This window comes from Triturus cristatus, chromosome 4_1 (assembly GCF_964204655.1).
Source record: "Triturus cristatus chromosome 4_1, aTriCri1.1, whole genome shotgun sequence".
Classification (NCBI taxonomy): domain Eukaryota; kingdom Metazoa; phylum Chordata; class Amphibia; order Caudata; family Salamandridae; genus Triturus; species Triturus cristatus.
In genome coordinates, this window is record NC_140585.1 from 396,102,416 (window position 1) to 396,116,198 (window position 13,783).

Here is a 13,783-nt window from a genome sequence, read left to right on the forward strand (position 1 = left end):
CTTATTGTAGACTACATCAACAATACCCAGGTTCTGAGGGACACAGGGTCACCCCTTTGACTTGTAGTAGAGGACAGATCCTCTCTTGTTGCTGAAACAAGATAGTCAACGTCAGGCAAGTCTTCTATGTCCAAGAACTCCCGGCCGACGTCTTCATCTAATTCAACACTGCGGCACCTTTCAATGTCACATCATTCAGTGTTAGAACAACTGTTGAAGTTGCATAGATTCAACCATCCTTCCGATGCTCTGCATGCACTCAAGAAAAGGCTCAGACTGTGTCCATCACATGATGGAGTCTCTAGATTGTCCAAGACCACCTCTATTCCATTGCAGTTGCCATGGAAGTCTCTTCTACTTCCTCCTCCTTTAAAAAAGAGCCCATTACATGTTGGGTAATGAAAATTGGATAGTTTTTAACCTACACACTTTTGAGTTGTGCTAACATTCAAATATCTGAAAATCACTATAATAATGTTTCAACAAGAGGCTAGAGCATGTACCAATAAAATTTTTGTACATGTTTTAAGTATATGAATTTCTTTCCTGGAAATTGTTCGCTCAGAAATCTTCTATAAGTCCTTCAGAATTCAAGGGCTTGTTACATTTAACTTTAGTCACATTTATTAAATGTTTTACAGTACCGTACATACCACACCCTTAAGATTCAAGATAGCCGTTTCTACTGTTTATGCCCCCAAACCTTGATAGCACTGCATTTCACTATAATAAAGACAAGAAAAATGACAAAAGGACTTGATTTTAGTGAAAGTAGGACATTCTCTAGGGAACGCACACTGCACCCGTTTCAGCAGACATGACATGATTTACCTTGTGAGAGCGATCTCTTACTTCGCGTTGTTTTTTACTGATGAAAATCTAATAAAACAGCATGGACTTTCTACAGTACATGGTACATAGCATCTCACTCACTTAAGACTGAGGTAGCTACTGCTTTACTTCCAACGCTACAGACTAAGCACAAATGATAGTTACATTACCAAAAGGATGAAGTAGATGAAATGAACGTACTGTTTTCTTTCAGGAATCTAAGTGTGTCATTGTATCCCTGCTGGCACATCTCTCCAAGCACCTGCGGACACAGTTATGTTGGTTAACCATGAATTGCGGAAGCAATCACAAATAAAAGAACACAAAAATAAGCCAAATCGGTTCCACACTGTTGGAGTTTGTACTATATATATATATATATATTTTTTTTTTTTAAATGAATGATTATCCATAATCTGATGGACTGTACTTCTGATGTGTTAAAGGGGTACTTTACACTGATTTAAATACCCTATTCTAAATAGAAAATTGGAGGATGATCAATAGTAGCTTTGCAATTTAAATAAAATTTTAAGGCACCGAAAGCTGATAGCGAGTTTGCCCTCATCTGGATGCTGTAGATGCTGGCACCATCTGCTACGTATGGTGCAGCGGGCTACTGTGCATCTGCCTGCTTTTATCCTGTTCGGATCACATGAGGCATACTGGTGGGCTGGTGCTCAGTCTGAACTTGACTCCCTGTTAAAAGTATTGCTCACAGTCTAGCACTTTAAAAAGGTATTCTAAGGACTTTGTTATCTCCTAACAGAATGTGCACTTGTAAGGTCTAGTGCTTTATTTTCGGGTGGTAATGAAAGGGATTTCCAATCAGGCGTTCTGGAGTCATTCCCCCATGGCTTAAACAGAACTACACTTCGGATTATTTCAGCTCTGCCCCCATTCCACGATTTTATCAGATCCCTCACATAATGTGGTTTTTCTAAACATATGCAAAGGCAGAGATAAGAAAGGCTTATGTGAGCTTGGTCAAGTTTAATATTTATTATTAAATTTGGGTAAGAGCCAATCTCTAATGCCCGATTCCAAAGAGGGATTCATGCTAGGCATCAATTTTTGACCAACGGTAGCTATCACGAAATCAAGCTGCAGCATTACCTCCGTTCAAACACACATCACTGAATCTTGACCGATGAACGAGACACGGATTCTGACAAATAGCAGTTTAATATTTACCAATGAGCAAACGTGTCTGGAGTGTGACCACTGTACTAGAGTTGATTTGACATCATGTGAGGAGAGATAGGAACTTTCTCCTTTAAATACATTGGTTTGACCCACAGACACATTTTCTCTGAAAGACCTTACTGATTCCATTAAATCCTGAATGATATGATCACATTAATGAGCATATACGGACTTTGGGTGAAAACAAATTGTCAGAGTATAATTTGTCAGGCTTAATGAGGATTTTGCATCATTTTACCAAACATAACACTCAAACTATTTTAGAATGACGCCTTCAGTAGGTTATTTTATGTATACTTGGGCTTGTTCCTGGTCACCCCCTCATTAAAAAAATATTTCCTCTGCCACTTAGCACAAGAATTGGCTTGTGCATCGTTTGGGGAGAAAGTAACATTGTGGGCAACTCATATCTATTTCTCTCTCTAGCCAGGTTAATGACCAAGGGGGCACACTTTACACATTACCCTAGAAAATGTGTGATTTATGTGTTGAACACATGTCACGAGTCCCTTAGGGCAGTGGTTCTTAAACTGCGTTTCAGGCTGCCTACTCAAAAGGGGCCCCGACTGTTTAGGAAACTATTATCCGATTAAGAAAGCATTTATAATATATTTTAAAAGAGCAAAATGTAAAAGCGAACATTTTAACATGCTGTGTAAATATGAAGGAGTAAGAAATTGGAGGCCAAAAATGAAGTTTATACTTTAAGTACAGCAGCCCGAATCTACGGACTGTTAGTGGCCTCAACTGGCTCGCCGGTATGCCCAGACAAAGAGCATAAGATACATTAGGACCAAAAAAGATGAAAGATGCTAGCGTCTACTAGTTTCGTCATTTTGAAAAGCTACACTTACCCATTAAAATTGTAACTTCTATTATTGAATTTGCAAGATATATATATATTTATATATACACACACACACACACACACACACACACACACACACACACACACACTTACACTTTTCATAATCTGTATATACATTTGTTTTTGCAGTGTCCACATAAGTGTAAAGGTTAAGAACCAGTGCTTAAGAGAACCCCACCTCTCTCTCAAACACACTAAAAGCCACAAAGGTCCATCTTTACAGTTTGTGGAAGTTGCAAGGAGACAGGCAATCGCAGACAAACAAATCGATCTATAATTTGGCTCCAGAGGGTGATTGGATATAAGGCTGAATACAACTTACAAATAGAACAAATCACCTCCAATCCATGTGTTGACCGATTTGTCTGGTCTCGTTAGCTCCCAAAACACAAACCATTCTATTTATTCCTCTTACGACAAGATCGACCTTCCTGCATTTCTCCTATTATTTGGGTTCGGGGATTCGGCACTTTTTATTCCAGCAGTTTTGTATTGCTTGCGTTTTATGACATTTAGAGGGGTACCGTCACTTCAACTTGAAGGTATTAGAGACACCGTACCAAAGGTTATCTGTATACTTATTCTCTTACAAACTGAGTTGTATTAAAGCCAACACAATGGTGCAGCCGAGTTAACATCATATTTTAGAATGCTCACTCTCCACCGAGGCAGAAGCAAAGACCTTGTGCGGAATGCACCGCACCAGTAAGGAAGCTGTCTGCACTTAATCCCGGGTAACAGAAGTTCTACTAATGTTAGAGCAAACTGACAATTCTGGAGCGGAGGATGGTTTCACTGTATAAGTATGACAACCCATTTTCAATTATGAGCTTCTGTAATGCAAATTAGCAGCGAATATTCCCTTACATCGTCATACGAGATGGCTGTATGCTCACAGCAACAATTCCAAGAGATAAACCGAGTCAGTTGCTAAAGCTTTCACTCCATCTCGGTGGTAAACTGGTGTAGGAACAAACTGAACTGCCCAGCATTCAAGACTGGCCCCTTCATACACCTAACCTAAGGCAGCTACAGAAGCCATTAGACAAAAGACTCCAGTCCTCTTTTCTGTACCTTTGGTTCTGGTGGGAAAAGTGCCCGAGTGAGGCGATAAAGGTTCCCCAAGCTGAACTGGATGCTGGTGTTCTTCACTCGCAGCTCGTGGAAGTTGGTGGAATTGTCCCTCGGACAGATATCGCTTTCCCCGGAGAAAGGAGAGATTGTGATGGTGTTCTTTAACTCATACTGAGGTACGTTGTTGCTGATTCCGCCATCAACGTAACGCTGCAAAAGAAAAGAAGCAAAACAAAGCTTAGGATGAATTAATGTTTATTGATGGGTTAATAAAAACCATATCAATACAAGCAAATTCAACAAAAGCACCTACCTTCTTATCCAAGTCCATACATTCCTTGCTCAAAATATAGAAACTTTCAATGGATAGTCAAAGGGGGGTGGATGAAAGTAAAATGTCATAACTCCAACAACGTACATAATTTAAAGCTTTTAAGCACATGAGTGAACTAGAACATTGGCAATTCTCAATTACAGAGCATTGGCAAAGCCAATAGGTCTCACTATTTTTAAAGAAGCAAAGGCATTCACATTTATTTGTCGTCAAAACCTGCAATCAGCACTTTCCAGATGAAGGCTGCAGTAGCTTAGGCTACTAACAAGATATTGATATTGAATGTATTTATAAAGCGCAACATATGCCCAGAGGCATCTTGCCCCTACCCGAGATCCAAGTGATAAGTGGTCAGTTGGTGAAAAGCCAGGTTTTTAACATCTCCCTAAAAGCTAAGAGCTCAGTTGTAGATTTTAATGAATGGTGGAGTCCATTCCATTTGGTGGCGGTGTCTCCAACAAAGCTCTTACCACCCCATAACATCTGCTTGCAGGGGGACACAATCAGGTTCTTATGAGAGCTACAGCGCAAGGATCTAGTTGGAACATACCAAACTAAACTCCTTTTTAGACTGGTTCCATATAGAGTTTTATACGCAAGACACAGTGCTTTAAAAGTAATGCGCTTTTCTATAGGAAGCCAATGTAGTTTCTTTAGGGCAGGAGACACAGATTCTAACCTAGGGGTGTTGAAAAGCATTCTTGCTGCTGTGTTTTGCACTGTCTGAAGTTTTTTCAAAAAACGTTTTTGGAGGAGACCATTACAATAATCTAATCGGGCCCGTACTAACGTTGTAACCACCGTTTTTAACAGGTCAAAGGACAGTAGATGAGCAATCTTCTTGATGGTTTTTAAAATGTAAAAGGAGGTCGAGACCACAGAATTAACTTGTTCTTTGAAAAGTAATTTGTCGTCTATCATCACACCTAAATTTCTCAACTTACTTTTCGGCTTGGGCATATCCCTTAACTCTTGTGGCCACCAGATGGAAAACCAAAACGACGCATCATTCTCAAATAGCAGGACCTCTGTTTTGGTAGAATTTAACTTTTGGCAGTTCCTGTTTATCCAATCACTGGCCTCCCTCATACAGTTGTTGAATTTCTCAGCCGTGGTTTGGATGTCATTGGTAACGGACACAATAATCTGGGTGTCATCTGCGTAAGAGGCCCCTCAGTTTAGAACGAATTGCTCATACAGGCTGTAGTACCATAAGCCGTTAGAGATTCCATATGCATAACTTATCCTGTTTTCACAAAAACTACACCTGAGCGCAGGCATTACAGTATATGCACTGCAGAGATTAAACATGGTAGGAGTGGTACGTATGTATGGTAGGTATGATAGATTAGGTATGTAGTTAGTCGTGCTAGGGACTTTCGTTATACAGGGTCAGGTAGGTTAAAGTATGAGGCAATGGTAGGCATGGAAGACTGGCTGCAATGTATAGACTTTATGTAAATTTGTTAGATATGGTAGGTAGGTATGGTGAGTATGTATAGTACCTAGGTTTGGTTAGGTATGAGAGGTTAGATACAGGTTAGGTTCAGCATGGTACAGCAGTTAGGTATCAGTGGGGGTAGGATGAGGTATAAATGGTACATAATTTAAGTATGGTAGGTAGGAATGATAAGTTAGGTAAGGTCGTACATTTTTCCAATCATTAAATGTTTGGGCTAGTAAAGCATGTTCATGACTGCTTGCTTAAAAGACAGCATTGTTATGGAGAAGCACAAACACATACTGCTTTACTTTTGACAAAAGGACGAATTTTTTGCTATACCTTGATGGGTGTGCAGATGTTTAGTTCGTGATCAAAAACACACATGCAACATGTTAGCGTGACAGCACATTAAAACCACTGACTGCTATGGAATGTATAGCACAGTGTACTGTACTGTGCCCTTTTTAGGACCTGCTGCGTCAGCGCGCATGCGCTGCTCAGAGACTTTAGTAAGGGCTTTACAAAATGCTACCGCCGGCTACAGGTTGCAGTGCATGTGCGCGGGCGCTTCAGCAGAGGTGCCATATGGCGTGATTACTGCTGCGTGCGCACCACTCGCGCACATGCACTGCAAGCTGTGGCCGGCTGTAGCATTTTTAGCTTGCTAATCGCGGCCCCGGTGCTTTACTTTTAACACTAAAAGTAAAGCGCTGGTGACGCGATTATAGCAAAAGTAAAGAAATGCAAACAAACATCTATTTCTTTACTTTTGCTATAATCGCGGCACCCGTGCTTTACTTTTAATGTTAAAAGTAAAGCACCGGTACCGCGATTAGAAAGAAAAAAATACTACTGCCGGCCACCGCTTGCAAGGTGTAGGTGTCACGTATCGTCCATACTGGCAGGCAATATATGTTAAGAGCGCATGGTGGTGGATAACAAAGCTAGGATTTAAAACATAACCAAGCGGTTGGAGTTGTCCGTACTAATAAGACTTTATTACTCTACATAGGAATGCAACGTACCTTGACCAGTAACAAATTATTAGACTTGCAAATCTGCATAAAGTGCCCCACTTTCTTGCACTCACACGCGACAATAAGATACGCTCAGGATTAATGCCTCACCGCAACAACCTGTTGGGAAAGTGCCTGTAATAGGGTAGGAAATGGGTTCTTTGAAGTAATTTTCCATACCCTCCAACTCACCCTCCTCTTAACGATATTTACACTCCTAAAAAGCAGTGTGCCTCCCTCCATAAATGATCAAAAGTGTTAACTTCTTTGAAAACCTGCATTGCCCAACAAATGGATTCTCTCTTCGTTTTAACGAGACCAACCTCTTACACATCTAACCCCATCCTCATCCAAGAACCTCCAAGTTGACAGGCATGCTCCGACCTCAACAGACAAGTGATACCAAATGTTACAAGGCTAGGCGAATTTCTGGTAAATACCTGAATTGTAGAGAATAATCATAACCTGTACTGAACTTCACTTAAGCCAGTTATTTGGAAAGGAATTTCGCTACTCTTCCTTACTAGTATAAAGGCGATCTTCTCTCTCGTATTTGCAGCGCGCAGGGAGCATCTGTTAATAATCCAGAGAAAGCAAGTGTGTTCAGGCCCCGTGCAATTTACTTTAAATGAGAAAATGTACCCGCTCCGCCCCCACTTTCCCCAGCACAAATCATTCTCAAACATTAATTTCCCCTGTTGTATCCCCCCTTAGGGGTTTGCCGAAACAGAATATGACCCCACTACTCGGTGCTTCCAAAAAAAGTGTCTTCTACTTTATATTTTCCAACCCTGGAGATTCTCATTTTCTTTTGTTATTAAATCTGTATTATCAAATTATGAACGTTCCTATAGTACTTTCTGATGATCTGGTAATATTTGGCATTCAACCAAATCCAGACCGGCTGCACACACGTGCAGAAGAAGGTTTTTTATTTATATCAATGTCTATTTTTAGATATTGTATTACCTCTCACTGGCTAGATGCTGATCCTCCTTTATTCTTTCAATGGCAAACCAAATTGTTAAATATCTACCAATTAGAGAAAGCTGTGTATTGTCTGAAGGGGAAGAAAAGGAAAATTTTTGGTTTAAAAATTTGGGCCCCTATCCATAACTGGATACAATGTTAATAATATAATCTGTCTAAATTTGTTTAATGTTGTCAATTATCTTAAAAATGGTGCTCAGTTTTGTTTATTATGTCTTTATGTAACTCATCGGATATGTATCAGTCAACTATTCATTTGCTGCTGTGAAAATCAATAAAAATATATATATATAAAAAAAAAAATCTGTATTATCGCCCTTACGGGGAAACAAAATCTGAAAAAGGATATTAGTTGATATCTGTTTTTTTTTCATACCATTAGAGTGCGCGCCTTCAACTGATTTCCTGATTGGTTCATTATTCCTAAATTAAATTGTCTTAAGTGCATGCACCAATAGAAATGGAAAGAAGAGGGTGGAACCTGCAGAGCGCCAAATAGAAGACGTTAATCCAGTACCTTGTTATGATTCGAGGGGGTTATGGGTGTGCGTTGTTATTTGTTCACCACCTGTGTATGGGGATAGCTTGATAGTCTTTTCGCTCAGCCATCTATCCGCCTTCACTTAGCGAAAAAAACTTTTTTGCATTTTACCCTGGATGGCTCTGTGACGTGAAGACTGGTGACATTACGTGGCCAGGCAATCTGCACTGTGCACGTGAGAGCGCAGCCTGACTCACGCCCTTCAACTCTGAGAGGAAGAGCAAGCCAAGCGCCCCCCCTTGCTGGCCCAGCATAGATACAGGGGGGGGCCCCCTGGCCTGCAAATAATGGGGGGGATTTCCAGCCCATCACTCTATTGTGTGTGTTGGGCTGAGCAATGTTTGGAGTAGGGTAGCGGGTCGTCCAATCACTGCTCGTCTGATGTCCCTTAATGAGTAACTGAGGGAATACCAGACACAACCCGACACACAACCCCACACACTCAACCACACACAAACCCACACACACACACTCAACCACACAACCACAAGCACACAATATCCCTGGTGCAACAACTACTGTTGCATGGCAAAACACTTATAAGGTCCCAAAGGCGAGACCTATTGGCTATGCTAATGCTTGTTTATTATAGGCTGAGGCATCCAAACAGCAAGCAGTACAGCCATAATTCAGAAATGAAAATGCTGTTGTGTCAGCAAAGTAAACATACTGGGACCCAGTTTCAACGTAGTTTTATTAGTCAATTAAAACCATAAACTTAGACGAAAAGACATACGCGATAAAAACAAATAAATACAGAATCAAAAAAAATAGCTATTGATCACGAACACATTTATTTATTTATTTATTTAGACATTTGTAAAGCGCGAAACGAAGGCCCGTGGGCATCTCGGCGCTAGGTAACTGCAATGTTTAGCCAGAAGGGAACTGGGAGGTCAGTGATTAAAAAGCCAGGTTTTGAGGTTTTTTCGGAAGGACCAGAGGGACGTGCTGGTCTTGATGAAGTGAGGCAGTGTGTTCCACAGTTTTGGAGCAGCCACCAGAAATCTTCTGTCACCCCAGTTAACAGATTTGGTTCGGGGGATCACCAGATCCAGGGAGCTGGAAGAGCGCAGTGCTCTGGATGGACAATAGGGGATAAGGTTCTGAGTGAAGAACGCTGGGACAGCGTTGTGTAAAGCCTTGTATACCAAGCACAAGGTTTTGAACATGATCCTCTTCCTCACCGGAAGCCAATGGAGTTGTTTCATGGTAGGTAGAACCGGATGGAATTTGGGGATTCGCCCTAGGAGCCTGGCGGCCGCGTTCTGTATGGACTGCATTTTTGTTAACACTCTCTCCTGGGCCCCTAGAAACAAAGCGTTACAATAATCTAGGGTGGAAAGCACCAGGGAGCTTACCAGCGTTTTCGCCATGTTTTCAGGTAAGAAGGGCAGAATTTTTTTGATGAGCCTCAGTTTATAAAAGGCTGAAGAGGATATTTGATTGGCGTGTGGTAGGAAATTCAGACGGTTGTCAAACATAACTCCCAGGTTTCTCACTTTATCCACCGGAACTGGGGGCTGGCCCATAGATGACGGCCACCAGCGGGAGGACCACTCCGGAGAGAGATTGCCGAAGATTACAACCTCCGATTTGTCGGAGTTTAGCTTCAGACAATTGTGCGACATCCAGTTCCCGATGGCCGACATGCCCTGATTGAACATGTCGGCTTTCTGAAGGCCGTCATTTTTGACGGCTAGGACCAGTTGAGTGTCATCAGCGTATGAAGTAAGGCTCATCCCATGTGCCCTGATGACATTGGCAAGGTCCGACACATAGATGTTAAATAGTGTCGGACTAAAGGATGAGCCTTGGGGAACTCCACAAGGTAGTGACAGAGGGGAGGATTCAAAAGGTCCCACTGTGACGACCTGGGTCCTGTTGGCCAGGAAGGAGGCAAGAAGATTTTTGGCGTTACCTTGGATGCCTATGCTCTCGACACGGTCGACCAATATGGTATGGTCGACCGTGTCGAAAGCCGCCGACAGGTCTAGTAATATCAGGACGGCGGTACCTCCCGCATCCCGGATAAGTCTGATGTCGTCCGCCGCTTTCACCAAGGCCGTCTCGGTACCGTGGAAGCGACGGAAGCCAAACTGTGATTCATCTAGGCATTTGTTATCCTCGATGAAGGAAGAGAGTTGGGCATTCATGATTTTTTCCACAATTTTTGCTAAAAGTGGGAGACTGGCGATGGGGCGGTAGCTTTTGGGTTCATCTTTATCAAGGGTAGATTTTTTGAGCAACGGTTTTATAAGGGTTTTCTTTAGTGTCTCGGGATAGATGCCAGTGCTAAACATGGAGTTACAGATGTTGGTTATGGAGGGTAGAACTGTATCCATAATAGGTCTCAGGACCTTCAAGGGACATGGGTCGAGGGCCGATCCTGATTTAATGGTGGATACCGTTGTTAGCACCTGCGGGCACGTGACCTCACTGAACTGCGAGAGAATAGGTCCTTCAGGTTGAGTAGATGGGCTGTGGGAGAGAGTGACGTTATTGGTGAAGACCCTGTAAATGTCGTCCACTTTACTGAAGAAGAACCTAGATAAAGCGTCGCAAAGGGTTTGAGACGGGGGAGGTGTGAGATCCACGGAGAAACCCGCCAATTGTTTGGTGGTCTCGTATAGACATTTATTAGAGTTTTGTGCTGTTTCAATTTTGTTGCAATAATACTTTTTTTTTGCATCCAAGATGAGATGTTTGTATTTTGCTACTGATTCTTTGTATAGGAGTTTGGCTTCGGGTGTGTAGTCCTTCCGCCAATGTCTCTCTCTATGTCTGCACTGTTGTTTTTGGGTACGCAGTTCCTCTGAGTACCATGGGGCCGAGGGGGTCGATCTGTTGCGTGACCGTTGTTTAAGTGGGACCAGATCTTTTGCTGCTGTGCTCACCCAGTTGTAAAATTGGGACGTAGCATTATTGGGGTCTGGAGAGAACGCGGGGAGGGTATCTTTAAGCAAGGTTTCCAGCCTGTGTACATCTAAGTCATCCCATGCCAGGAAGGGGGGACAGGAGTTAGAATGGGGCTTGTCGGCCTAGGGGTCGCCCACTGGAAGTGAAGCCAGAATGAGATGGTGATCCGACCAAATTAAAGGGAGTATTTCTGTAAGTTTGAGGCCCGAGGCATTAGAAAAAATGCCGTCTAGTGTGTGCCCTCCTTCATGCGTAGGGGAATGGACCAAGGGGGATAGACCAAAAGTGGACATGTCAGCTAAAAACGTGGCTGTGTCAGGATTGTTGGGCACATCAAAATGGAAATTAAAATCACCTAGAATGGTGAAGGAGTTCTCCAGTGCGGATGTTTCTAGGAAGGATCTATGAGCCCCCAGGAAGTCACACCTGGGTCCCGGTGGTCGATAAAGAAGGATCCCTTTGAAGGTGTAGGAAGGGGTCAGTTTTTATTGCGAATTCTAAGGCTTCGCAAGAAGTCTGAGGAATTAGCGTGTGCCTTACAATGTAGGTGTCTCGGGCAATGATAGCAATGCCGCCACCTTTTTTCTCGGTTTGCCTGTCCAGCCTATAAATGGCAATGTTTTCCCTCTGAGGCGGAAGCCGGAGGTTTGCTCTGTGTTTGTTGGATGTATTTGAAAAACGACTGACTGCTATACTCGTTTTAACCTTGTAATTATTTTAATCAGGCGCTGTTTTATATTCCCGCCCCCCCACCCAGGCGAGACTAATTCGCAGAGGCTCCGGTTCATTTCTTACCTCAGCGACGCTGTTCACGCGCTGGGGAGCTATTAGCTTGACTTTGGGCGCCATCTTGTGTTGGGAAGGCATTCCCATTTGAGGAGGAGTCATTAATACAAAATTTGCTGCATTTACAGAGGACAGTTTCGCATAAGGGGCAAAATGTGCATTATGCTCAAAAAGTTAGCGGAGCATATGAGGTGTGCAAATTTACGCTAAAAGTACTAATGTTTAGCCACCAGAAAGGAGGGGTAGTAAAGATGCTGTTTTTCGACTTTTCGAATTTTATAGACCGCAAAGCTCGTGGTCCCTAGCAACCTGCTAAAGTATTAATACATTTGTGCAAATTTGTGCTAAAAGTGCATTTGTGCAAATTTATGCATGAAGTGCAAATAATCAAGGGACAGACAAGGTGATGTTAATTTTATACTCAGCCTAACGGGATAGAGAGTTTCAACCTACAGTGAATTTTCAGCTGTAGCTTTAAAAAAGCACTATTTGATGTAATATCTTCAAAATTCAAGGGCCTTGACAAATGGACCATCCAAAGTAGCCGCAAAGCATGAAAAACCTAAGAAAACCATTTGCTGCCGAGGGCTTACCAATACCCAAATCGCTCAGTCAGTACTTCTTTTTAGGTCTGGTGCTAGCCAAGACCTTTTGATATCAGTAAAATGAAATGTATAATATACTTACATATAGGGACTTTCCACCAGCCCTCTTCATCCACTGGTCTGTTGTAATATACACATTTTTGGTACAACTAACACAGAAAAGAGCACTGGGCAGTGGGTGAGCCCACTTCAGCCATTGGCTAACTTCACTCAGTGACATCATTCAGCCCCTTCTCTAGGGGCCCATACACCCTTAAAGTAGTTCCTTTCAGTGCTAGGAATCTCGTGGACCCATGTGATCGTAGTCATTTTTTTTTTCGTTTCACTCCAAACTAAACATCTGGCATCTCTGCTTTATTAAGAGCATTTGAATTCAAAATAATTCACTGGCTCGGCGACGGAGCTTTATCTGCTTCCAAAAGCCATTATGCCTATAAGGGCTATATTGTGGATGCCATTTTTTATGGTTAGGAGGACGCTGCGCCTCGTTGACTTTGGTCTTCGTCAAGCTGCTTTGTAGCTTCGTTCATTTTCTTTGGTGCTCCGATGAGGGGCCTTGTGCTACACAGAGCCATATAGCCTGTACAGGTATCAACATAGAGCATATTGGTTTACAAGCACAAACATACAGGAGCAGAAACTAGGCTATAGTCATACACTTTCATGGGGCTGATCATAAATTCACTTTTGTTTTTTAATGAACCATGTAGCTGGATGGCATACAGTCACTCATGCACGGAAACCTAGGAACCAATAGTGCTCACGGACTCAAGCCATCTTTTCATGCTTTCTAAGAAAGGAGTCAGAGAAAAGCCTTCTCAATCACCAGGAAAGTGGAGGTATGTATTATTCCTAGAAGTGGCATGGGGGAACAATTATTTTGTTCTGGGGTACATATCCAGAAGGGGGGTGCACAGAGGTTATAAATGTTTGCATTACTGGACCAATAAGGCTTACTCATCCTAGCTCTTCCCCTTTTGCCCCCCACCCCTCCCCCCAGTTTCCCCCATCCAGCTCTTTCACTCACGGCTGCAAGGCTGCGGTGTATTGTGCAAAATCTCAGTCAGTCCTAACTTCATTTCAGGTCAATTGGTTGTCCGTAGGTTTTGGGACGCACATACTGGGGGTGAGCAAAGTATTTTTTACCCTGACAAAGTTTCAGATTTTTT

The 13,783-nt window shown here is 42.5% G+C and overlaps 1 protein-coding gene across 2 annotated transcripts in view; it reads right to left on the bottom strand.

Moving 5' to 3' along the window:
• The window catches only part of LOC146855000 (patatin-like phospholipase domain-containing protein 2), a 312,239-nt gene that overhangs the window by 129,862 nt on the left and 168,594 nt on the right, over positions 1-13,783 (bottom strand). For both annotated transcript variants that reach the window (XM_085652465.1, XM_085652464.1), the window contains exons 4-5: positions 3,980-4,189; positions 1,033-1,093 (exon numbers count right to left, since the gene is read on the bottom strand). In XM_085652465.1, coding sequence (XP_085508591.1) covers positions 1,033-1,093; positions 3,980-4,189 — 271 coding nt within the window. The remainder of the gene's footprint in view (positions 1-1,032; positions 1,094-3,979; positions 4,190-13,783) is intronic.